The sequence below is a fragment of the Hemitrygon akajei genome, chromosome 3 (genome assembly GCF_048418815.1).
Source record: "Hemitrygon akajei chromosome 3, sHemAka1.3, whole genome shotgun sequence".
Lineage (NCBI taxonomy): Eukaryota > Metazoa > Chordata > Chondrichthyes > Myliobatiformes > Dasyatidae > Hemitrygon > Hemitrygon akajei.
This window is the reverse complement of record NC_133126.1, coordinates 49,896,871-49,923,390: the sequence shown is the minus strand read 5'-3', so window position 1 is coordinate 49,923,390 and position 26,520 is coordinate 49,896,871. Positions and strand designations below refer to the sequence as shown.

The 26,520-nt window shown below is 46.3% G+C and overlaps 1 protein-coding gene across 1 annotated transcript in view; it reads left to right on the top strand.

Moving 5' to 3' along the window:
- Window positions 1-26,520, top strand: part of nid2a (nidogen 2a (osteonidogen)) — a 246,002-nt gene that overhangs the window by 59,315 nt on the left and 160,167 nt on the right. Inside the window, exons 12-19 of the mRNA XM_073038982.1 lie at window positions 764-1,000; window positions 2,691-2,927; window positions 9,521-9,760; window positions 11,042-11,278; window positions 12,880-13,119; window positions 13,638-13,874; window positions 14,950-15,189; window positions 20,463-20,705. Of these exons, the coding sequence (XP_072895083.1) occupies window positions 764-1,000; window positions 2,691-2,927; window positions 9,521-9,760; window positions 11,042-11,278; window positions 12,880-13,119; window positions 13,638-13,874; window positions 14,950-15,189; window positions 20,463-20,705 (1,911 nt within the window). The remainder of the gene's footprint in view (window positions 1-763; window positions 1,001-2,690; window positions 2,928-9,520; window positions 9,761-11,041; window positions 11,279-12,879; window positions 13,120-13,637; window positions 13,875-14,949; window positions 15,190-20,462; window positions 20,706-26,520) is intronic.

Sequence of the window (26,520 nt, the reverse complement as noted above, 5' to 3'; positions counted from 1 at the left end):
TGAAGTGTCAATAAGGCCCATAGCATTGTACAGCACAGGCCCTTCAACCCGCCATGTTCATACCACCCAATGCACCCACTGTTACGCATCTCATTCACAAGTGTTTGATCAGTAGCTTTCTGCACCTCGGCAATTCATCGCGAGAGTTTAACCTCTATCAGCTCTTCAGGCGGTGCTTTGTGCATTAGAGAAAAACATTCCCCTCAGATCCCATCTAACCCTCTTAACTCTCACCTTAAATCCACGGTAAAAAGACTTCGACTCTCTGCACTATGTATCCCCTTAAACTGACTTGCCCATACCCAGAATAAAGAAATATTAAAGAGCCAAAGCCAAGTAATCAAAGGTTTGCTTTTCATTAACTCAACCTGTCTGAATTGAAAGAACTTGCTAAGATAGATCAGCAACATCAAGTTGATCTGTGCTGTTCTTTATCTCATCATTCTGCCTTCTCAGGTTTTGCAGTCCTATTTCCTCCTCCCTTCTAATTGGATGGTTTCTATATTTCTTTCTTTTCTCCTCATTCAGTTGTACAGAGATGCAAAACATTGAAACCCCAATTTAAATTGTCTCCTTAATGATAATGCAGCTTATCCTCGTTCTGCACAAGCAATTAGCATCCATTGTAACAACAGGCTGAACACGTCAAGCACAACGTTACACAACCTGTTGGCTTGCCTGATGCCCTGTAAACTGACAACACAGCCCAATTTAAAATATTTGCACTTTTGCTTAGTAACAGATTCCTTGAATTGATTTGCAGACAGTGAGCGCCCAAAGTCTGCCTGTGAGCAGCAGCGAGAGCGGTTAGAAACAGAGAGGAACCAGCGTGGGCCTCTCGTTGGACTCTACATCCCTCAGTGTGATGACGAGGGGAACTTCAGACCGATGCAGTGTCACAGCAGCACAGGCCACTGCTGGTGTGTGTACGAGAATGGACAGGAGGTTGCAGGGACGAGAAGAGCCCCCGGAACTGGTCAGCCACGTTGTGGACAGCCAGGTTAGTCAGGGTAATAAGTAACGATTGTACTGAATAGAGAAATTCAAAAGGATTTTATTGACATTTCTGATTAGGAACTCAGTGATCCCTTTACTTGCTAACAACGTTTTCCAATCAAACTTTGCAAATTTTTATATAATGATATCAGATTTAGCCTTGTCCCAGTTTAGGTCTTTTACTTCTAGATCATCCCTATCTTTCTTCAAACTGGTCCCAAAGTACCACCCCAACTTGACCAGTCTTACTTCCCAAGAGGGCCAACTGTTACCCTGTCTAAAGGGTAGTCTTCAAATTGATTAAGAAATCTTTATCTAATCCTTTATTATATCTGTCTGAGCCAATGTTAGTGGAAGTTAAAATCACTATTACAGCTTCATTATTCCTGCAGCTATCTGTGATCGCCCAACATATTTGCTGCTCTAATTCCCCCTGACCATTCTGGGACATCACCAAAGTGATCACTCTATTCTTATTTTTATGGTTTCTATGTATATCGCCTCACTGGACAATCCCCAGGATTAAATTTTTTAAAATAATTCTCCCTAATCAAAAATTCAACTCCTTTCCTCTCTTATCCTGACCTCTGTCATACCCGCAGCAGGTATACCGCAGAGCATTGAGTTACCACATCTGCCCACCCCTCAGTCCCAACTACCTATCTGTGCTCCGAGCTCACTTTCCTCATCTGTCAGGCTTTTTCCATTCAAATAAAAGCGCATAGCCCAGGCTTTTTCCATTCAAATAAAAGCGCATAGCCTATAAGGCATTTCTCACTCATTGTCCTGCCTCAGTCTGTCCTGTCTCCTGCACTTGCTTGCTTTTAAGTTCTAAATTTGTTCTGGAACTTGCAAAGCACCTTTATGTGTTTCATAGCCTTAGATTATCATTGGAAGAATTTATTCGGACATCTTGTGTCAGCTGTAACTGTGAAGTGTCAATAAGGCCCATAGCATCTTACAGCACAGGCCCTTCAACCCGCCATGTTCATACCACCCAATGCACCCACTGTTACGCATCCCATCCACAAGTGTTTGATCAGTAGCTTTCTGCACCTTGGCAATTCATCGCGAGAGTTTAACCTCTATCAGCTCTTCAGACGGTGCTTTGTGCATTAGAGAAAAACATTCCCCTCAGATCCCATCTAACCCTCTTAACTCTCACCTTAAATCCACGGTAAAAAGACTTCGACTCTCTGCACTATGTATCCCCTTAAACTGACTTGCCCATACCCAGAATAAAGAAATATTAAAGAGCCAAAGCCAAGTAATCAAAGGTTTGCTTTTCATTAACTCAACCTGTCTGAATTGAAAGAACTTGCTAAGATAGATCAGCAACATCAAGTTGATCTGTGCTGTTCTTTATCTCATCATTCTGCCTTCTCAGGTTTTGCAGTCCTATTTCCTCCTCCCTTCTAATTGGATGGTTTCTATATTTCTTTCTTTTCTCCTCATTCAGTTGTACAGAGATGCAAAACATTGAAACCCCAATTTAAATTGTCTCCTTAATGATAATGCAGCTTATCCTCGTTCTGCACAAGCAATTAGCATCCATTGTAACAACAGGCTGAACACGTCAAGCACAACGTTACACAACCTGTTGGCTTGCCTGATGCCCTGTAAACTGACAACACAGCCCAATTTAAAATATTTGCACTTTTGCTTAGTAACAGATTCCTTGAATTGATTTGCAGACAGTGAGCGTCCAAAGTCTGCCTGTGAGCAGCAGCGAGAGCGGTTAGAAACAGAGAGGAACCAGCGCGGGCCTCTCGTTGGACTCCACATCCCTCAGTGTGATGACGAGGGGAACTTCAGACCGATGCAGTGTCACAGCAGCACAGGATACTGCTGGTGTGTGTACGAGAATGGACAGGAGGTTCCCGGGACGAGGACAGCCCCTGGAACTGGTCAGCCACGCTGTGGGGAGCCAGGTTAGTTAGCATTACGACAAGCATTCATAAATCTTTATAACTACCAGTAATACTCTAGCTATCATGCTGGTGACTTCCCTTTGCATTCACTGCATTCCAATCACATCCTCCTTATTCTTGTGTGGCAACCAGAAAGGCACCCAGACCCCCAGGAGAAGCATCTCTCCTATCTCTCTTCCTCAGCATTCCCCAGGGCTCTACCATTCACTTGATGCCCTCTATCTATGTTTGCTTATTGGCCTTGATTGGTGCAAATGCTTCAGCTAGTCTGTGTTTATTTAGCTCAAGATGGTCCATTTCACCAGAGTGCTGCCTGATTTAGTGGGCATTTAGCTAGAAGCAGAGGTTCAACAACTCTGTGTTGTACAACTTTGTGTTTCTGATCGTGTCCATGATATCCTGAAGTGGGACGGTGAACAGCCAGAGATCGTGGGACATATTGGTACCAAAGACATAGGCAGGAAAAGGGAGAAGGTCCTGAAAGCAGACTACAGGGAGTTAGGAAGGAAGTTGAGAAGCAGGACCTCAAAGGTAGTAATCTCAGGATTACTGTCTGTGCCACGCAACAGTGAGTACAGGAATAGAGTGATGTGGAAGATAAATGCGTGGCTGAGGGATTGGAGCAGGGATACAGATTTCTGGATCATTGGAACCTCTTGGGACAGGCATGACCTGTACAAAAAGGATAGGTTGCACTTGAATCCCAGGGGGACCAATATCTTGACAGGGAGGTTTGCTAAGGCTGCTGGGGAGAGTTTAAACTAGAATTGCTGGAGGGGGAGGGAGTAGGAGCCTGACTGAAGAGACAGAGGAAGGGGCTGTTAGCTCACAAATGGAGAAAGCTTGGAGACAGTGTGAGAGGGAGGAGAGGCAGGTAATTGGGAAGGGATGAGCTCAGACCGATGGTTTGAGATGTGTCTATTTTAATTGAGGAAGCATGAACAAAGCAGATGAGCTTAGAGCGTGGATCAGTACTTGGAGCTATGATACTGTGGCCATTACAGAGTGTTTTTTTACAGACCACCCAATAGTAACAGGGACATTGAGGAGCAGATAGGGAGACAGATTCTGGAAAGGTGTAATAATAACAGGGTTGTTGTGGTGGGAGATTTTGATTTCCCAAATATTGATTGGCATCTCCTTAGAATGAAGGGTTTAGATGGGGTAGAGTTTGTTAGGTGCATTCAGGAAGGCTTCCTGACATGATATGTAGATAAGCCTACAACTTGATCTGGTCTGGTGTCAGGTCTCTCAGTGGGAGAGCATTTTGGAAATAGTGATCATAATTCTATCTTGTTTACCATTGCATTGGAGAGGGATAGGAACATACAAGTTAGGAAAGCATTTAATTGGAGTAAGGGGAAATAAGCTATCAGGCAGGAATTTGGAAATATAAATTGGGAACAGATGTTCTCGGAAATTTACAATTGAAATGTGGCAAATGTTCAGGGGATATTTGTGTGGTGTTCTGCATAGGTACGTTTCAATGAGACAGGGAAAGGATGGTGGAGTGCAGGAACCATGGTGTACAAAGGCTGTTGAAAATCTAGTCAAGAAGAACTTACAAAAGAGCTTACTGTGGGAAGCGAGGGAGGAGATTGCTGAGCCTCTGGCAATGGGGTGGGTGAGGTTCTGGAGGATTGAAGGGTTGCTGATGTTGTTTCTTTATTCAAGGAAGGGAGTAGAGGAAGCCCAGGAAATTATAGATCACTGAGTCTTACATCAGTGGTTGGTAAGCTGATGGAAAAGATCCTGAGAGGCAGGATTTATGAACATTTGGAGAGGCATAATATGATTAGGAATAGTCAGCATGGCTTTGTCAAAGGCAGGTCATGCCTTACGAGCCTGATTGAATTTTTTTGACGATGTGACTAAACACATTGAAGTAGGTAGAGCTGTAGATGTAGTGTATATGGATTTCAGCAAGGCATTTGATAAGGTACCCCATGCAAGGCTTATCGAGAAAGTAAGGAGACATGGGATCCAAGAAGACCTTGCTTTGTGGATCCAGAATTGGCTTGCCCACAGAAGGCAAAGAGTGGTTGTAGACGGGTCATATTCTGCATGGAGATCGGTGACCAGTGGTATGCCTCAAGGATCTGTTCTGGGACTCCTTCACTTCATGATTTTTATAAATGACCTGGATGAGGAAGTGGAGGGAATTTGCTGATGACACAGAGGTTGGGGATGTTGTAGATAGTGTGGAGGGCTGTCAGAGGTTACAGCAGGAGATCAATAGGATGCAAAACTGAACTGAGAAGTGGCAGATGGAGTTCATCCCAGATAAGTGTGAGGTGATTCATTTTGGTAGCTCAAATATGATGGCAGAATATAGTATTAATGGTAAGATACTTGGTCACATAGAGGATTAGCAGGATCTTGGGGTTCGAGTCCATAGGACACTCAAAGCTGCTACACAGGTTGACTCTGTGGTTAAGAAGGCATACAGTGCATCGGCCTTCATCAACCGTAGGATTGAGTTTAAGAGCCGAGAGGTAATGTTGAAGCTATATAGAACCCTGGTTAGGCCCCACTTTGAGTGCTGTGCTCAGTTCTGGTTGCCTCGCTACAGGAAAGACGTAGAAACCATGGAAAAGGTGCAGAGGAGATTTACAAGGATGTTGCTTGGATTGGCGAGCATGGCTTATGAGAATAGGTTGAGTGAATTCGGCCTTTTCTCCTTGGAGCAATGGAGGATGAGAGGTGACCTGATAGAGGTGTATAAGATAATGAGAGGCATTGATCACATGGGTAGTCAGAGACTTTTTCCCAAGGCTGAAATGGCTAGCACAAGAGGGCACAGTTTTAAGGTGCTTGGAAGTAGGTACAGAGGTGATGTCAGGGGTAAGTTTTTTTACGCAGAGGGTGGTGAGTGCGTGGAATGGGCTGCCGGCGACAGTGATGGAGGCGGATATTATAGGGTCTTTTAAGAGACTCCTGGATAGGTACATGGAGCTTAGAAAAATAGAGGACTATGGGTAATCTTAGGTAATTTCTAAGTAAGTACGTGTTTGGCCCAGCATTGTGGACCGAAGGGCCTGTATTGTGCTGTAGGTTTTCTATATTTCTATGCTTCTATCTAACTTGAATTGTTTTCTGTGGAGTGTTGAAGGCTGAGGGAGAGACCCACTGGGGATTTATAATGAGCAGTATAGATGGAGCTTTTTTCTCAGGGTAGAAATGGCAAAAACTAGAGGGCCTGTATTTAATGTGAGAGGAGGAAAGTTTAATTAGGATGTGCAGAGCAAGTTTTTTTTACATGAAGGATGATCAGTGCTGGGGTAGTGGTAGAAGCAGACACAATATTGGTTTTAAGAGGCATTTAGACATGCACATGAACGTGCAGGGAGTGGAGAGTTACGGATTATGTGTAGCTAATCAGTTTTAGTTTAATTTGGCACAGGCATCTTGGCCATAGTGTCTCTTCCTCTGTGGTCCTATTCTGCATTCTGTGTTCCAATGTATTGTTTCTGTTTCTTTGCCCTGTTCCCTCTCTCTCCTTTCTTTCTCTGGTCTGATTAATAGCTTCTATATTTCTTACTCCAGATTGCATTCAATTCCACAGTGCCATTTCATAAATAACTTAGCAGTAAGAGGATTGCTAGGGAAAGAGAAAGTCCTGTCAAAAAAGGAATGTATTTTTGTGGAGCCAGGGCGTACATACAGTATCCTGAATGAATCCTTTGTATCAGTATTCACCAGTGAGAAGGATGAGGAGTCTTACGTCTGTCACGATCGAGTTAGAGACTTGGACGTATCCCAGGGCCCGATGATGTTTATCCCAGGGAACTATGGGAAGTAAGGGAGGATGCTGCTGGGATCAGATAGCTGTGGGTGTGTTATCATTAGCTAATGGTGATCCCATATTCAAGAAGGGGAATAGAAATAAGCCAGGAAACTACAGAATGTGTGAGCCTTACATTATGTATAAGAAAACTATTTGGGAAAAGATTCTTTGGGATAGTGTTTATGATCATTTGGAAAGGCAGGGACTGATTAAGGTGAGTTGGCCTCATTGCATGCATGAGAAGCTTTGCTTCTCAAATCTAATCAAGTTGGAGGAAGCTATTAAGGAAATTGATGAAGGCAAGGTGTTAGATGTGGAATGCATGTGATCTAGCAAGGTCCTGCACAGGGGGCTGGTTCAGAAAGTTAGTGCACGGAGGATCCAAGGTGTCTTTGGCAAACTGGATCCAAAATCAACTTTGCAGTAAAAGGCTGAAGTAGTTTTCTCAATAGTGTACTTTGTGATCAATTTTGGAGCTGTGTTGTTTGTCAAAATATATAAATGACTTGGAGGAGAATGTTTGCCACCAGGTAATGTTATTCAGTAAAATGAGTATTGTTGAGCAAAAGCAAGGAATTATAAAATTCTAATTTTTATGGTGGAGATGCTTATTAGCATTTTTCAAAGCACCAGTATGCTTCATAGATGCTGATTAGCATGGTAATGAATGATATGGACAACACTTATCTCTTATGATTGCGATTGGCTTTAAAGCACTGATTAAAGCTGGCCTGCAGGTATGGCTGGGAATGTCAGATCACATCCATAGTCAAGAGGTCTGGCTCTCCCTCTGACTGTTGTGCCCCCCATCTCTCCTGTCAGTCTGTTCTATTGTAAATTGCTTTGAAATACCTCTTACATTCTTTATGGCAACGGACTGGTCTTTTCCACAGCTGTTCTGCAGCTTCACCTCTTATTCAAAGGTTCAGACATTGTGAGATTCTGTCCCTCTTAAGCCCAAGAGTTGGCAGTGTATACATCGAATAGATGAGAGTAACAAACCATTTCAGAACTGAAAACGGAGCATTTGTAAATTAAAAAACGAAGCTCCCAAAATAGTGTTCCTTTAATTCTACTTGTACCTCTTCGTCTAATTTTTAATTGAATGGTTTTTACATTTCTTGTATTTTTATCAATCAATAATCCTCTGAATCTTTTGTACTCAATTCAAATTGTTCCAATCTAAATAGGAATGTTCTGTGTGATCGGATGTGCCCAAACAAAATTCTCTTCATCTATAAATTCTTCAGAATAAACATTAAAGCAGATATTGTACTGAGAAAGCCTATTAAAATGTAAAGTTCTGAGAGTTATGCCATTGAAAATACAAATAGTATTGGGTACTGATGGAATATGGATCGACTATGGTGATGAATTGAAATTATTGTGTGAAATTTGTTGGGATTGAAAATCATTACCTCGAGGCTGGTTCCGTTCCTGTTAACTGATTTCAGATTCAGATTCAGTTTATTGTCATTTAGAAACCACAAATGCAATGCATTTAAAAAATGAGACAACGTTCCTCCAGAATGATATCACAAAAGCATATGACAAAACAGACTACACTAGAAAATCCACATAACGTTCGACAATCCCCAATCCAGAGTCCGGAGAGGCTGCTGCGTATTAATATCGTGCTACCGTCTTAGAGCGTTCCCCGGAAAGGAGCTCCAAAGCCACCAGACAAAACAAGACCAAAAACTAAAGCTACAAGACCTGCACAAAACCACATAGTTACAACAGTGCAAACAATAGCATAATTGATAAAAAACAGACCATGGGCACAGTAAAAATAGTCCAAAGATGTTAAAAGACTATAAGTTCAAAAGAAACCACCACACAGTTTCCACAAGTCCTCAGGGTCCCGAGAGACTCGCCATCCCACGCAGGCAGCAGAATGGAATACCCCCGCTATGGACTTCCACTGCGCCGCCCGACTCAGCCTCGCAGACGCAGCACACTATGAAAGCTTCGTCAAACCCAGCCTCGCAGACGCAGCACGCTGTGAAAGCGACCTGACCACAGTGGACTCTGAGTCTGTCGAGCCTCTGAGCCTCCGACCATCCCCTCCGGCACAGCTTCTCCGAGCACCATCCTCTGCCGAGTGTATTAAGACGCCCCCTCCAACGGCCATCGGCAACGCGACCCCGAGGACTGGAGGCCTGTTCTTCCCAGCAGAGTCCCGGACCTCACAGCAGCAGTAGCAACAAAGAAGGTCTTCCTGGAGATTTCCAGATGTTCCTCCGTGCTCCCACGTCCGTTTTCAACCGATTATGATTGCGCACGGCATCCCGCTTCACAAATAACAGATAATCAGCTCCTGTGGCTGCTGCAAGCTGCGTCGTGCCGCCATCTTGGATCTCTTAATTTACCAATACATTCATCAAATGGATCGTGTGCAGGCATTGTTTTTGGCAGAAACAGTTTGGACAGAAAGACCCCTTCCTGTGCTGCATTGTTCAATGTTCCAAACTTTTAACCGGTCCTTTCCTGGTGAGTTGTCCTTATACACAAGTGAGATTGCTCTATCGGGGAACAGTTAATGAAGTCATTCCACATGCAGTCTCACTTGGGAATATTAGGAGAAGAACTTGGACCAATTATTCTAGAAATGCTGTCCAAAGCACTCATAAAACAAGATGTTCTTGCCAACATATCTTATGTCAATTTAATACACCTCTGAGGGTACAGAATTTCTAGCCCATATGGTCCCCTGTGGGTGTTATAGAAGAGATGTTACCACATACTGTTTGAGATAATTGCAAGTTTTATTAGAAATTATTTTAAAGCCATTTTATTTTATTAGTGACCAACGAGCGCCCGAAGTCTGCCTGTGAGCAGCAGCGAGACCGAATACAAGCGGAAATGAGCCTGCGCGGGCCTCTCATCGGACTCCACGTCCCTCAGTGTGATGACGAGGGGAACTTCAGGCCGATGCAGTGTCACGGCAGCACAGGATACTGCTGGTGCGTGTACGAGAATGGACAGGAGGTTCCCGGGACGAGGACAGCCCCTGGAACTGGTCAGCCACGCTGTGGGGAGCCAGGTCAGCCAGTATTAAAATCAGGCATTGATCAATCATTATAACAAGTTCAAGTTTATTTTCATTCAACCATAAACATGTTACAGCTAAATGAAACAAAGTTCTTCTTGGGACAAGGAACAAAATAGGGTACATACTATCATGGATGGCACAAAAGAACATTAGCACAATGATATTAACAGATAATATATCTTGTAGATAATGTGTGCATTTTATGTCAACAGCATAAAGTTAAATATATAACTATATAATGCTACTGGCACTGTCATAATTAATGTGCAGTGGATGGTAGCAGATTGTTCAGAAGTCCACAGGCTGGGGTAAGAAGCTATTGCCCAGCCTAACAGTCCTTGTTCCTGTACTATGGGTTCTTATAACTGTAATACTCCAGCTAATATCCTGGTGTCTCCTCACTGCATTGCAATCACATCCTTCCTGTTGTGTGGCAACCACAACTACACACAATTCCAAAGATGAGGCCTAACAAACGTCTTATAAAGCTATACCCTGACATCTTAGATTCTGTGCAACTGTGAGCTGCCAGGTCAGTCAGGTGTAAGAACATAGAAATCCACAGCACATTACAGGACCTTGAGCCCACAATGTTGTGCAGATCATGTAACCTGTTCTAGAAACTGGCTAGAAATTCCCTACTGCATAGCCCTCTATTTTCCCTAAGCTCCGTGTACCTACCTAAGAGTCTCTTAAAAGACCCTATTGTATCCACCTCCACCACCGTCACCGGCAGCCCATTCCGCGCACCCATCATTCTCTGTGTGAAAAACTTACCCCTGTCATCTCCTCTGAACCTACTTCCAATCACCTTAAAACTATGCCCTCTCGTGTTAGCCATTTCAGCCCTGGGGAAAAGCCTCAGACTATCCACACGATCAATGCCCCCATCATCTTATACACCTCTATCAGGTCACCTCTCATCCTCCGTCGCTCCAAGGAGAAAAGACCAGGTTCCCTCAACCTATTCTCATAAGGCATGCTGTCCAATCCAGACAAAAATTAAACAAGAGGATTGATCATGTGCAAACCTGAAAAATTCTGTATTTCATGGAAATTGGTCTTTGTGGAAACAGCTGACTGAATTATGTGCGGCAATATATAGATGGCAATGTTAATGCATCCGAGAGGGAGTGCTGGAGTGGTACGGGTGACCACTGCATCAAATTTCTGCATCAATGTCTTCCATCTTTGCTTCCAGTATAATTCCTTATTTTTCTCCATTGCTATTTCTCTGGTGTTCAAGCTTTCATGAAATTGCTCTATTGACAGCAAATGAACGCCCGAAGTCTGTCTGTCAGCAGCACCGAGAACGGGTGGAGTCAGAGATGCGTGGGTCCCAGCCCTTGGTTGGTGTCCACATCCCTCAGTGTGATGACGAGGGGAACTTCAGGCCAATGCAGTGTCACAGCAGCACAGGATACTGCTGGTGTGTGTACGAGAATGGACAGGAGGTTCCCGGGACGAGGACAGCCCCTGGAACTGGTCAGCCACGCTGTGGGGAGCCAGGTTAGTCATCTTTACCATCAAACACTCATAAAATCCGTGTAACTGTAATTCTCCAGCTAACACACCTCGCTATCCTGAGGCTGTGACCTCTTGCCCTTGACTTCCCACCATGGGAAACATCCTTTCCACATCCACTCCATCTAGGCCTTTCAACATTCAAAAGGTTTTAATGACATCCCCCCCCCCCATCCTTCTGAATTCCAGTGAGTACAGACCCAAAGCTATCAAAGTACCTCGTATGATAACCCTTTCATTCCCAAAATCATCCTTGTGACCCTCCTTTAAACCCTCTCTAATGCCAGCACATCTTTTCTTAGATAAGGAACCCAAAACGGTTCACAATACTCAAGGTTGGGACCTACCCACTTCTGCAAAAAAGCATCAGCACCCTCCACCCACCAACCATAAAACAGCAAAGCCCCCAAGAAAGACCATGATCTGAAGGACAGCAAAATCTGTTTGTTCACCTGACAATTCGACATGCCCCAAGCTCTCCCTCTCTCTCCCACTAAAGGGAAAGGGAAGAGTCCCCTTTCACAGCGAGAGGGGAGACATAACAAAACAACTCGCTGATTTACAGTGTTAAAAGTCTCTTGTGCCACCTTTATACCCCCGAGTTCTCCACCAGGAGAATCGGCAACAATCTTTCCCCCTCCAACGAGAGAGGGAGAGTGCGACTCACAATTACAGAGCCTCCGACAGCTGATTTGCCGTTCCGTTTTCTTCAGAATTCTTCAAAATTCCCCTGCTATAAGTTATTCAGAATAAATATTTAATAATAATACTGTACTGAGAAACCTTATTAAATGTGAAGTTTTGATAGCTATGCCTGTAATGAAATTATGAACTGCATTGGGTGTGATGAAATACAGATGAACTGTAGCGGATTATGTGAAATTTATTGGAACTAAAAATCATTAGCTCAAGGATGGTTCCTCTCCTGTAAACTGAGTTGCCTAGAAATTCAATTACCTAATGTGGCTGTTTTCCCACATTAAGTTACTGAAAACCATTGTTTTTTCCGTAAAGAAGGTAGTAATGGCCTACTTCATTTAGCTTCACCTCCTTCCATTGTGGTAATGGAAACAGGTACAATAGTGGTGTTTAAGAGATTTATAGCTAGACATCTGAATATGCAAGGAATGGAGAGAAGTGGTTCATTTGCAGACAGAAGGGACTGAGTTTAATTTGGGATTGTGTTCGGTGCAGGCAATGTGTGCAGAAGGTCCTGTTTCTGTGCTGTACTGTTCTACAACATATGTTCCAAACACTTAAATGGTCATTTCCTGGTGTGAGTTGCCTTTATACACCAGTCTGATTGCTCCACTGGGCCACACCGAATGGAGTTATTCCTCTTGCAATTCCCCTTGAAAGTATTGGGAGAACTCGGACCAGTTACTTCACAAATGCTTGTCCAAGGCACTCTTATATCAAGGTCTCCTTGTCAATATACTTTGTGTCTATTAAATGCACCGTTGCGGTTGCAAAATTTCTAGACCACAGGGCCCCCTCTAGGTTTAATAGAAGTGATGTCACAGAGGCTCTTTGAGAGAATTGCAAGTTTAATGAGAAATTGTTTCAAAACCATTCTATTTTATTAGTGGCCAATGAGCGTCCAAAGTCTGCCTGTGAGCAGCAGCGAGAGCGGTTAGAAACAGAGAGGAACCAGCGCGGGCCTCTCGTTGGACTCTACATCCCTCAGTGTGATGACGAGGGGAACTTCAGGCCGATGCAGTGTCACAGCAGCACCGGCCACTGCTGGTGTGTGTACGAGAATGGACAGGAGGTTCCCGGGACGAGGACAGCCCCTGGAACTGGTCAGCCACGCTGTGGGGAGCCAGGTTAGTCATCTTTACCATCAAGCACTCATAAAATCTGTGTAACTGTAATTCTCCAGCTAACATGCTGGTTATTCCCCTCTGCGATCTCTGCAATACAACTGCACAACATGTCACTCTTGTGTGTCAAGCAGAACTGCACACAATTCCCCACATGAAGTAATAACATGATGTCACAGTTCTTAGAATCTGTGCAACTATGAGTTGCTAGGTCAGTCAAGATTAAAATTAGACTAAAGGACTGATCTTATGCAAACATGAGCAATTCTGCATTTTGTGGAAAGTAGTCATTGTGGAAGCATTGGATAGAATTGTGTGGCACTGTAGACAGGAATGTTAATGCACCTGGAGGAAGTGCTGGAGTGGTGTGGGTGACGTACTGCATCAAGCTGAGGGCTCAAACAGGGCTTTGCACATTTTCAGTTCAATATGCTCCATCTTTGCTTCCAGTATAATTCCTTGTTTTTCTCCATTGCTATTTCTCTGGTGTTCAAGCTTTCATGAAATTGCTCTATTGACAGCAAATGAACGCCCGAAGTCTGTCTGTCAGCAGCACCGAGAACGGGTGGAGTCAGGGATGCGTGGGTCCCAGCCCCTGGTTGGTGTCCACATCCCTCAGTGTGATGACGAGGGGAACTTCAGGCCGATGCAGTGTCACAGCGGCACAGGATACTGCTGGTGTGTGTACGAGAATGGACAGGAGGTTCCCGGGACGAGGACAGCCCCTGGAACTGGTCAGCCACGCTGTGGGGAGCCAGGTTAGTCACTTCAATTGTTCTCAATCTTATGTTCTATGTTCATGCTACATCCTGGAGACTGAGGGCAGGGCTCAGGCTCCAATCGCCTTTATCAATCGCCTTTATACCGGGGTCTGTGGGAGGAGCCACGGTCAGTGGGAAGAGCCACAGGAGCAGTCAGTGGGGGGGCGTGTCCAGACAGGTATATGTAGTTTCCTTGTTTTGCTCTCAATTATTTTCATTACTTTTTACAGGTCCCTAAAAGTCCGTTATTAAATGTAAAGGAAGGATGGAGAGAAGGTAAAGCTGTGCCCCAGTTTTGCCTTTGGGCCCTACAAGTCAGGATTTCCTGGGATAGACCTTCTTCACCAGACCAATATGGCCCAGTCAAGCCTGTTGCTTGATTGAAGAGTGTGGAGTGAGCAGAGTAGGTTTTCCACAACTGGCCCAGACAGGCACAGCTACTGTAGTTATTCTGCCCAGCAAGCCGAGTCCAATGTGATCAGTTGGAATGCTTTAAAACTTACTTCAGCCCATCAACATCACCGTGTCAGAGTCCTCTTGCGAGCTTCTGTTAGTGTTTTTGTAGCTCTGGGTTTTTACGGGATGGGGTTGCTAGCCCCACGCCCAACCCTCCTCCTCTTGCAGCCAGGCTTGGCACTGTTGATTGTGGAGATGAATGTTTTTAAAGGCTTTTGTTTCAAGGCAGGTGGCAGTGAAACAGGATTACTGAGATTCTATGTGGTGTCTCAAGAAGGTCACGTTCATTACTAAAGACCCCCACCATCCGGGACATGCCCTCTCCTTTTTACTACCATTGGGGAAAAGGTACAGGAGCCTCAAGACCCACATTCAATGACTTAAGAATAGCTTCTTCCCCTCTTCTGTCAGATTTCTGAAAAGCCCATGAGCCCATGAATACTACCTTGTTAATCCTTTCTTTGCATTATTTACTTTTTTTATTTTGTGGTAATTTAATATTTTTGCTCTGACCTGCTGTCATAAAACAACAAATTTCATGTCATATGTCAGTGATAAGAAATATGATTCTTAATTTTTTATCATTTCCCTACTATATTTATCTTTGATTTGTTAGAAACCAGCGAACACCCAAAGACTGCTTGTCAACAGCAACAAGAGCAACTGCGAGCAATATTGAGCCTGCGCAGACCCATTTCTGGACTCCACATCCCTCAGTGCGATGAAGAAGGAAACTTCAGGCCGTTGCAGTGCCATCACAGCACGGGATACTGCTGGTGCGTCCATGAAAATGGACAGGAAGTTCCAGGAACTATGACACCTCCTGGAATAAGTCAACCACATTGTGACCAGCCAGGTCAGTTATGAATAGTCTAACAGTAGTTTTGCAAAAATATGTTTAAAGTGATTTCTATTTTACAGTGAGCCTTTCTTGGAACTTGTTGATTACCTTTGTGTGGTTTAGCAACCAATTCTCATGGTTACTGTTGATTAGTGTATTGGAACTCTAAACCACTTGTCAAGTTCCAGGACAGATGATTCATGTTTTCTGGTCCTCTCCAGACAGGAATTATGCTTTGACATTGTCTACTGTGGGGACATGACCATCAAATGGCAGTAAGCAAATGACAATGGCATTGACCTCCCACATCATGAAGACCCTGGAGAGACTTGTTCTAGAGCAGCTCCGGCCTATGATTAGGCCACACTTAGACCCCCTCCAGTTCGCCTATCAGCCCCGACTAGGAGTTGAGGATGCCATCGTCTACCTGCTGAACCGTGTCTATGCCCACCTGGACAAGCCGGCGAACACTGTGAGGGTCATGTTTTTTGACTTCTCCAGTGCATTCAACACCATCCGCCCTGTTCTGCTCTGCTGGGTGAGAAGCTGACAGTGATGCAGGTGGATGCTTCCCTAGTGTCATGGATTATTGATTACCTGACTGGCAGACCACAGTACATGCGCTTGCAACACTGTGTGTCAGACAGAGTGGTAAGCAGCACTGGGGCTCCACAGGGGACTGTCCTGTCTCTCTTTCTCTTCACCATCTACACCTCGGACTTCAAATACTGCATAGAGTCTTGTCATCTTCAGAAGTTTTCTGATGACTCTGCCATTGTTGGATGCATCAGCAAGGGAGATGAGGCCAAGTACAGGGCTACGGTGGGAAACTTTGTCACATGGTGTGAGCAGAATCATCTGCAGCTTAATGTGAAAAAGACTAAGGAGCTAGTGGTGGATCTGAGGAGGGCTAAGGCACCAGTGACCCCTGTTTCCATCCAAGGGGTCAGTGTGGACATGGTGGAGGATTACAAATACCTGGGGATATGAATGGACAATAAACTGGACTGGTCAAAGAACACTGAGGCTGTCTACAAGAAGGGTCAGAGCTGTCTCTATTTCCTGAGGAGACTGAGGTCCTTTAACAACTGCCGGAAGATGCTGAGGATGTTCTACGAGGCTGTGGTGGCCAGTGCTATCATGTTTGTTGTTGTGTGCTGGGGCAGCAGGCTGAGGGTAGCAGACACCAACAGAATCAACAAACTCATTCGTAAGGCCAGTGATGTTGTGGGGGTGGAACTGGACTCTCTGACGGTGGTGTCTGAAAAGAGGATGCTGTCCAAGTTGCATGCCATCTTGGACAATGTCTCCTATCCACTCCATAATGTACTGGTTAGGCACAGGAGTACATTCAGCCAGGGACTCATTCCACCGAGATGCAACACTGAGCGTCATAGGAAGTCATTCCTGCCTGTGGCCATAAAACTTTACAACTCCTCCCTCGGAGTGTCAGACACCCTGAGCCAATAGGCTGGTCCTGGACTTATTTCCACTTGGCATGATTAACTTATTATTATTTAATTAATTATGGTTTTATATTTCTTCACTATTCTTGGTTGGTGCGACTGTAACGAAACCCAATTTCCCTCGGGATCAATAAAGTATGTCTGTCTGTCAATGTCAAGAAGTCACCGTCGCCATTTGAAAGAACATTGCCATCAGGAAGCAACATCTGGAATCAATTAGCCGGTCAGATGCTTTCTGAGGGCAGGGAGAAAGAGTTAATATTTATGGTTGATGACCACTCAACCATAAATATTAATCAACTGGCTAAGTAAGAAAAGAAGTATGTTTTAAGTTGTAGAGAGAAGTGGTGGAAAGAGTAAAAGAAATATCGGCAGGGTAGAGTCTGAGGTTTTCCAAGTGACAAATAGCATTAGGTACCATCTGCTTAATAAATGAATAAGGGCTATTAGAGAGAAGAGAATAAACACTAAAGCTTGCATTAGCCTGATTTGAAGAGTGCTAAAAGACAGAAAGACTGGGAGTAAGATAAGAAAACCAATTGACAAGGGGTCTGAGCAGACGTGATCGGCAAAGCAGTCGCCTAATCTGCATTTGGTGCCTTCAAAGTAGATTGTACTATATTGTAGACAAAATGAATGCCATGCAGTAGATTGAAAGAAGTTAAATAAATTGTTGTTTCACTCAGAAGAGTTCTTTAGGACACAGGTATATGAATTTGCAAGAGTTACAAGTTTCTTAAAACTCCTGGAGTTGAAAGGCTGTACTTGAGCCACTTTAGGCCCCACGTGTCAACCCAGTGACCCATGTGAACTATAAGGTTGCTCATTTCCTGAACACCCAGCTGCTGTGAAACTATAAAATGATAGTTTTTCCTGCTCAGTACCAAGTTCCCAAGCAGCTTGCATTACTGTCAACATCTCAAGGGCGAAGTGGAGATTCCAGATGAGACTGGAATCAATGAGGGATGCTTGACAGCTGTGGCAGGGTTTGAATCCCATAAGGTCCTACAAAGTTAAATCTTGTGCCGTAGGAGACAGCAGCACTTTACTTCTAGATGAGCTCAATGCCTTCTACACTTGCTTCGTCCACCAGAACAAGAAGGAACTATCATACACCCCCCATGTCTCCCAATGATCCTTTGGTCTCAGTACCTGAAGATGATGTGTAGGCTGTCTTCAAGAGAGAGGATCCAGGGAAAGCATCCGGTCTGGACGGGGTACCTGGCTGAGTACCGAAGACCTGGGCTGACCAACTGGCTGATGTATTCCCAAATATATTCAACCTCTTCAAGCAGGCTTCAGTCGTACCAGTGCCCAAGAAGACATGCTAACCTGTCTAAATTTTTATCACCCAATGGCATTTACATCCACATTGATGAAGTGTTTAGATGCTGGTGTTGAAGCATATCAGCTCCTGTCTGAGTGGCAGCTTGGATCCGCTCCAATTCGCCTGCCGAAACAGCAGGTCTACAGCAGATGCTATCTCGTTGGTTCTTCACGCAACCCTGGAACATCTGGACAGCAAAGATGCATAAATCAGTATGTTCTTTATCGATTACAGCTCGGCATTTAACACCAGTATCCCCTCAAAACTAATCAGTAAGCTCCAAGATCTGTGCCTCAATACCCCCTTGTGCAATTGGATCCTGGATTTCCTCACTTGTAGACCCCAGTCAGTTTGGATTGGCAAAACATCTCCTCCACAATCTCCATCAGCACAGGAGCATCACAGGGATGTGTACTTAGCCCCCTGCTCTACTGACTTTATTCTGATGATTGTGTGGCTGGTACAGCTCCAACACCATATACAAGTTTACTGACAACACCACTGTTGTGGGCTGTATCAAAGGGGGTGAGGAATCGGCATACAGGATGGAGATTGAAAACTTGGCTGAGTGGTGTAATAACAACAACCTCACTCAATATCAATAAGATATTGAGCACATCTACGTGAAACATTGCCGTAGAAAAGCAGCATCCATCATCAGAGTTCCTCACCACAAAGCCCATGCTCTTTTCTCACTGTTGCCATCAGGTAGAAGGTACAGGTGCCTCAAGACTCACACCACCAGGTTCAAGAACAGCTACTACCCCTCAACCATCAGGCTCCTCAACATTACTGGATAACTACACTCATTTAAGGACTCTGTTATTTCATGCTCATTATTTATTACTATTTATTTACATCTGCATTTTCACAGTTTGTTTACAGTTAACAGTTCCTGATGTTCTATAGATTTGCTGAGTATGCACGCAGATAAAAAATCTCAGGGTTGTCTGTAATACGCATGTACTTTGATAATAAATTTTTCTTTGAACTTTGAAGTTTAAGCTTTGATAGGGAAGTCGAGAGGTCACAGGGGTCAGCAGTGGTAAGGGTGAGCAGTGTCCGGTTCCTGGGCATCCATGTCTTGGAGTATCTATCCTGGGCCCAACACGTTGATGCAATTGTGAAGAAGGCACGCCAGTGGTTCTATTTTGTTAGGATTTTGTAGGGATTTGGTACGTCACCAAAGACTTGCAAGTTTCTACAGATGTGTGGTGGAGAGGCCTCTGACTGGTTACATCACAACCTGGTAGGGAGGCTCCAATGCACAGAATCGAAAGAGGCTGCAGAGGGCTGTAGGCTCTGCTAGTTCCTTCATGAGCACAGCTCTCCCTTCCATCAAGGACATCTTTAAGAGATGGTACCTTCAGATGGCATCATCCATCAGTAAGGACCTTCAAGTGCAATATGCCCTCTTCTTATTACTACTGTCGGGGTAAAGATACACAGTGTTTTAGAAACATTTTGCACCATCGGATTTCTGAACAGTTGATGAACCCTACTTCGACATTTCTTTCCACTATTTATTTATTTTTGTTACTTACATTAATTTTTGTCTCGCTACCACGAAACAACAAACGCCACGACATTTGTCAGTGACGATAAACCTCGTTCTGATTCTGACTGATAACTTGCTCACTGAAGCGTAGTTTAGGATTTGTCAGGACCGTGTGGTGCCAGGCCCCCATCACAAAATGGCTCAGGCAAGAGTCGAGCAAAGGGATGAATTGTGAGGTGAATGAGAGTTGCTGCCCCTGACACCAAGGTAATGTTTGACCTTTCAAGGAACCTCACTAGAATGGATATCAGTGGGCATCAAGAGAAAATCACTTCAGTGGTTAAAGTCGTGTCTCACATAAGGGAAGCTGATGTGTATGATGGCTAACCGTGTGGGTTTTCCTACAGTGTTGTAAAGTTAAGGACAAACAATCATTAAATGGCTGTTAAGGAGCAATATTTCAACATAAGGAAGTTTAGATGTGCATGTGTTGTTGTCAGGTAACTTACAGCAGTAACTTTCACCCTGAGAGATGACCCTGTCGATTGTGGAATCGATATCAGCAGCCCAGCCAGAACAAATAAATCCTTTCAGCAGTGATGTCAGCAACAGGATCTCCTTGAAGGGCTCGTCTCTGACGTCGATAGCACAGAATCAGTTTAAAAAGTGTGCAGTAGTTGATAGCAAGCACTTCGCCTGCATTAAAGAAAATGACGTGCCATATATTGTAAACCAGTGCAGTGCTATTACGTGTGGTGGTCAGTGCAAAACTGAGCTCTAGTACAATCAGGTGCTTCCCCCACACAAAACCACCTTATACTGCATACTTCTAAGAACAAGAAGATTATTAGTCCTTATGCACTTTAAAACATATTGACTGACTGTGCTCTTTTTAAATCATCTATTCTGATACAAGAAATGTTACTTGTCCCATTTTAAAAGAGCTGTGTTTTTAAATTATTGACTATGTCAAAAGCATTTTTGTTTGTTTCTTCAGGAGACAATGAGCGCCCTAAGACTGCCTGTGAGCAACAGCGAGAACATTTAGAAACGATGAGCCGGCATGGGTCCCAGCCCCTGGTTGGTGTCCACATCCCTCAGTGTGATGACGAGGGGAACTTCAGGCCGATGCAGTGTCACAGCGGCACAGGATACTGCTGGTGTGTGTACGAGAATGGACAGGAGGTTCCTGGGACAAACACAGCCCCTGGAACTGGTCAGCCACGCTGTGGGGAGCCAGGTTAGTCAGGGTAATAGTAACATGTTATATTAAATAGCAAAGTTCAAAGACTTTAATTATTAAAGTTTCTGCCTGGGATCTCAGTGATCCCTTTACCCGCAAACAAAGGCTCCTAATCAATCTTAGCAAGTTGTCTAATGATAAGACTTGTCCCAGGTTAGGCCTTTAACTTGTGACCAGCCTTATCTTTGTCCATAATTATTTTACAACTGGTGTCAAACTGCAGCCCCCAATTGATGAGCCTCACTTCCCAGGAGGATCAGTTGTTATCCACTCTAGAACAATGTCTGCACATTGCTTCAGAAACCTTTCCTGAACGCATTTAACAAATTCTGCCTACATCTGATCCTTTCCTATGTTTGTCCGAGTTGCATTAGGGAAGTTAAAATCACCAACTCTTAAATCTTTATAGTTCCTCCAGCTGTCTGTGAGCTTCCAACATATTTCCTACTTTATTTCTTCAGACCGTTTGGAGACCTATAATACAACCCCATCAACGTGACCGGCCTCTTATTTCTGGATTCGTCACACAGACATTCCCCAGGAATGTTCTCTTTAATCAAAGATCTAGCTCCCACCTCCTCTCTTGCCTTCACCTTGTTCATACCCAAGACATCTGCACAACAGAACAGTCAGATGCCACATGTGCCAATCCCTGCACCACCTCAAATCACATGCCCTGAGCCCATCCGTGTAATGTCAAAACCCCCGAGCCCATCTGTGTAATGTCACACCCCCTGAGCCCATCTGTGTAATACCAGACACCCCAAGCCCATCCGTGTAAAGTCTCACCCCGTGAGCCCATCCGTGTAATGTCACCCCCCCGAGCCCATCCGTGTAATGTCACACCCCCAGAGCCCATCCGTGAAATGTCACACCCCCTGAGCCCATCCGTGTAATGTCACACCCCCTGAGTCCATCCATGTAATGTCACCCCCCACGAGCCCATCTGTGTAATGTCACACCCCCTGAGCCCATCTGTGTAATATCAGACACCCCAAGCCCATCCGTGTAAAGTCACACCCCGTGAGCCCATCCATGTAATGTCACACCCTGAGCACATGCATGTAATGTCACACCCCCTGAGCACATGCGTGTAATGTCACACCCCCTGAGCACATCCGTGTAATGTCACACCCCCTCAACCATCCGTGTAATGTCACACCCTGAGCCCATCCGTGTAATGTCACACCCTGAGCCCATCCGTGTAATGTCACACCCCCTGAAACATCCGTGTAATGTCACACCCCCTGAGCACATCCGTGTAATGTCACACCCTGAGCCCATCCGTGTAAAGTCACCCCCCCGAGCCCATCCGTGTAAAGTCACCCCCCCTGAGCCCATCCGTGTAATGTCACCCCCCCGAGCACATCCGTGTAATGTCACACCCACTGAACCATCCGTGTAATGTCACACCCTGAGCACATCCGTGTAATGTCACACCCCCTGAGCACATCCGTGTAATGTCACGCCCCCTGAGTCCATCTGTGTAATGTCACGCCCCCTGAGTCCATCCGTGTAATGTCACGCCCCAACGAGCCCATCCGTGTAATGTCACGCCCCCGAGCCCATCCGTGTAATATCACGCCCCCAGAGCCCATCCGAGTAATGTCACACCCCCTGAGCCCATCCGTGTAATGTCACACACTGAGCCCATCCGTGTAATATCACACCCTGAGCCTATCCGTGTAATGTCACACCCTGAGCCCATCCGAGTAATGTCACACCCCATGAACCATCCGTGTAATGTCACACCCTGAGCCCATCCGTGTAATGTCACACCCTGAGCCCATCCGTGTAAAGTCACCCCCCCTGAGCCCATCCGTGTAATGTCACACACCCTGAACCATCCGTATAATGTCACACCCACTGAGACCATCCGTGTAATGTCACGTCCCCTGAGCCCATCCGTGTAATGTCACACCCCCTTAGCCATTTGTGTAATGCACACCCTGAGCCCATCCGTTCACTGTCACACCCCCTGAGCCCATCCGTGTAATGTCACGTCCCCTGAGCACATCCGTGTAATGTCACGCCCCCTGAGTCCATCTGTGTAATGTCACGCCCCCTGAGTCCATCCGTGTAATGTCACACCCTGAGCCCATCCGTGTAATGTCACACCCCCCGAGCCCATCCGTGTAATGTCACGCCCCAACGAGCCCATCTGTGTAATGTCACACCCACCCGAGCCCATGCGTGTAATTTCAATCCCCCTGAGCCTATCCGTGTAATGTTACACCCTGAGCCCATCCATGTAATGTCACACCCTGAGCCCATCCGTGTAATGTCACACCCCCCGAGCCCATCCGTGTAATGTCACACCCCTGAGCCCATCCGTCTAATGTCACACACAGAGCACATCCGTGTAATGTCACACCCTGAGCATATCCGTGTAATGTCACACCCCCAGAGCCCATCCATGAAATGTCACACCCCCTGAACCCATCCATGTAATGTCACACCCTGAACCCATCCGTGTAATGTCGCACCCTGAGCCCATCCGTGTAATGTCACACCCTGAGCCCATCTGTGTAATGTCACACCCCCCGAGCCCATCCGTGTAATGTCACACCTCCCAAGCCCATCCGTGTAATGTCACACCTCCCGAGCCCATCCGTGTAATGACACACCCCCTGAACCATCCGTGTATATCACACCCCCTGAGCCCATCCGTGTATATCACACCCCCTGAGCCCATCCGTGTAATGATACACCCTGAGCCCATCAGTGTAATTTCACGCCCCCTGAGACTGTCCGTGGAATGTCACACCTCCCGAGCCCGTCCGTGTAATGTCACACTCTGAGCCCATCCGTGTAATATCACCCCCTGAGCCTATCCGTGTAATGTCACACCGCCTGAGCCCATCCGTGTAATGTCACACCCACTGAACCATGCGTGTAATGTCACACCCCCTGAGCCCATCCGTGTAATGTCACACGCCCTCAACCATCCGTGTAATGTCACACCCTGAGCCCATCCGTGTAATGTCAAACCCTGAGCCCATCCGTGTAATGTCAACCACTGAGCCCATCCGTGTAATGTCAAACCCTGAGCCCATCCGTGTAATGTCAACCACTGAGCCCAACTGTGTAATGTCACCCCCTGAGCCATTTGTGTAATGTCACACCCTGAGCCCATCCGTGTAATGTCACACCCCCCGAGCCCATCCGTGTAAAGTCACACCTCCCAAGCCCATCCGTGTAATGTCACACCTCCCGAGCCCATCCGTGTTATGATACACCCTGAGCCCATCCGTGTAATGTCACGCCCCCTGAGCCCATCCGTGTAATGTCACCCCCCCGAGCCCATCCGTGTAATGTCACACCCCCAGAGCCCATCCGTGAAATGTCACACCCCCTGAGCCCATCCGTGTAATGTCACACCCCCTGAGTCCATCCATGTAATGTCACCCCCCACGAGCCCATCTGTGTAATGTCACACCCCCTGAGCCCATCTGTGTAATATCAGACACCCCAAGCCCATCCGTGTAAAGTCACACCCCGTGAGCCTATCCATGTAATGTCACACCCTGAGCACATGCATGTAATGTCACACCCCCTGAGCACATGCGTGTAATGTCACACCCCCTGAGCACATCCGTGTAATGTCACACCCCCTCAACCATCCGTGTAATGTCACACCCTGAGCCCATCCGTGTAATGTCACACCCTGAGCCCATCCGTGTAATGTCACACCCCCTGAAACATCCGTGTAATGTCACCCCCCCGAGCCCATCCGTGTAAAGTCACCCCCCCTGAGCCCATCCGTGTAATGTCACCCCCCCGAGCACATCCGTGTAATGTCACACCCACTGAACCATCCGTGTAATGTCACACCCTGAGCACATCCGTGTAATGTCACACCCCCGAGCACATCCGTGTAATGTCACGCCCCCTGAGTCCATCTGTGTAATGTCACGCCCCCTGAGTCCATCCGTGTAATGTCACACCCCAACGAGCCCATCCGTGTAATGTCACGCCCCCGAGCCCATCCGTGTAATGTCACGCCCCCAGAGCCCATCCGAGTAATGTCACACCCCCTGAGCCCATCCGTGTAATGTCACACACTGAGCCCATCCGTGTAATATCACACCCTGAGCCTATCCGTGTAATGTCACACCCTGAGCCCATCCGAGTAATGTCACACCCCATGAACCATCCGTGTAATGTCACACCCTGAGCCCATCCGTGTAATATCACAACCTGAGCCCATCCGTGTAAAGTCACCCCCCCTGAGCCCATCCATGAAATGTCACACCCCCTGAACCCATCCATGTAATGTCACACCCTGAACCCATCCGTGTAATGTCGCACCCTGAGCCCATCCGTGTAATGTCACACCCTGAGCCCATCTGTGTAATGTCACACCCCCCGAGCCCATCCGTGTAATGTCACACCTCCCAAGCCCATCCGTGTAATGTCACACCTCCCGAGCCCATCCGTGTAATGACACACCCCCTGAACCATCCGTGTATATCACACCCCCTGAGCCCATCCGTGTATATCACACCCCCTGAGCCCATCCGTGTAATGATACACCCTGAGCCCATCAGTGTAATTTCACGCCCCCTGAGACTGTCCGTGGAATGTCACACCTCCCGAGCCCGTCCGTGTAATGTCACACTCTGAGCCCATCCGTGTAATATCACCCCCTGAGCCTATCCGTGTAATGTCACACCGCCTGAGCCCATCCGTGTAATGTCACACCCACTGAACCATGCGTGTAATGTCACACCCCCTGAGCCCATCCGTGTAATGTCACATATCCTGAGCCCATGTGTGCACTGTCACACATCCCGAGCCCATCCGTGGAATGTCACACCTCCCGAGCCCGTCCGTGTAATGTCACACTCTGAGCCCATCCGTGTAATATCACCCCCTGAGCCTATCCGTGTAATGTCACACCGCCTGAGCCCATCCGTGTAATGTCACACCCACTGAACCATGCGTGTAATGTCACACCCCCTGAGCCCATCCGTGTAATGTCACATAACCTGAGCCCATGTGTGCACTGTCACACATCCCGAGCCCATCCGTGTAATGTCACACCCTGAGCCCATCCGTGTAATGTCAAACCCTGAGCCCATCCGTGTAATGACAACCACTGAGCCCATCCGTGTAATGTCAACCACTGAGCCCATCTGTGTAATGTCACCCCCTGAGCCATTTGTGTAATGTCACACCCTGAGCCCATCCGTGTAATGTCACACCCCCCGAGCCCATCCGTGTAAAGTCACACCTCCCAAGCCCATCCGTGTAATGTCACACCTCCCGAGCCCATCCGTGTTATGATACACCCTGAGCCCATCCGTGTAATGTCATGCCCCCTGAGCCCATCCGTGTAATGTGACGCCCCCTGAGCCTATCCGTGTAATGTCACACCTCCCGAGCCCATCCGTGTAATGTCACACCTCCCGAGCCCATCCGTGTAATGTCACACTCTGAGCCCATCCGTGTAATATCACACCCTGAGACTATCCGTGTAATGTCACACCGCCTGAGCCCATCCGTGTAATGTCACACCCACTGAACCATGCGTGTAATGACACACCCCCTGAGCCCATCCGTGTAATGTCACACCCTGAGCCCATCCGTGTAATGTCACACCCTGAGCACATCCGTGTAATGTCACACCCCCTGAACCATCCGTGTAATGTCACACCCCCTGAGCCCATCCGTGAAATGTCACACCCACTGAACCATCCGTGTAATGTCACACCCTGAGACATTTGTGTAATGTCACACCCCCTGAACCATCCTTGTAATGTCACACCCCCTGAGCCCATCCGTGAAATGTCACACCCACTGAACCATC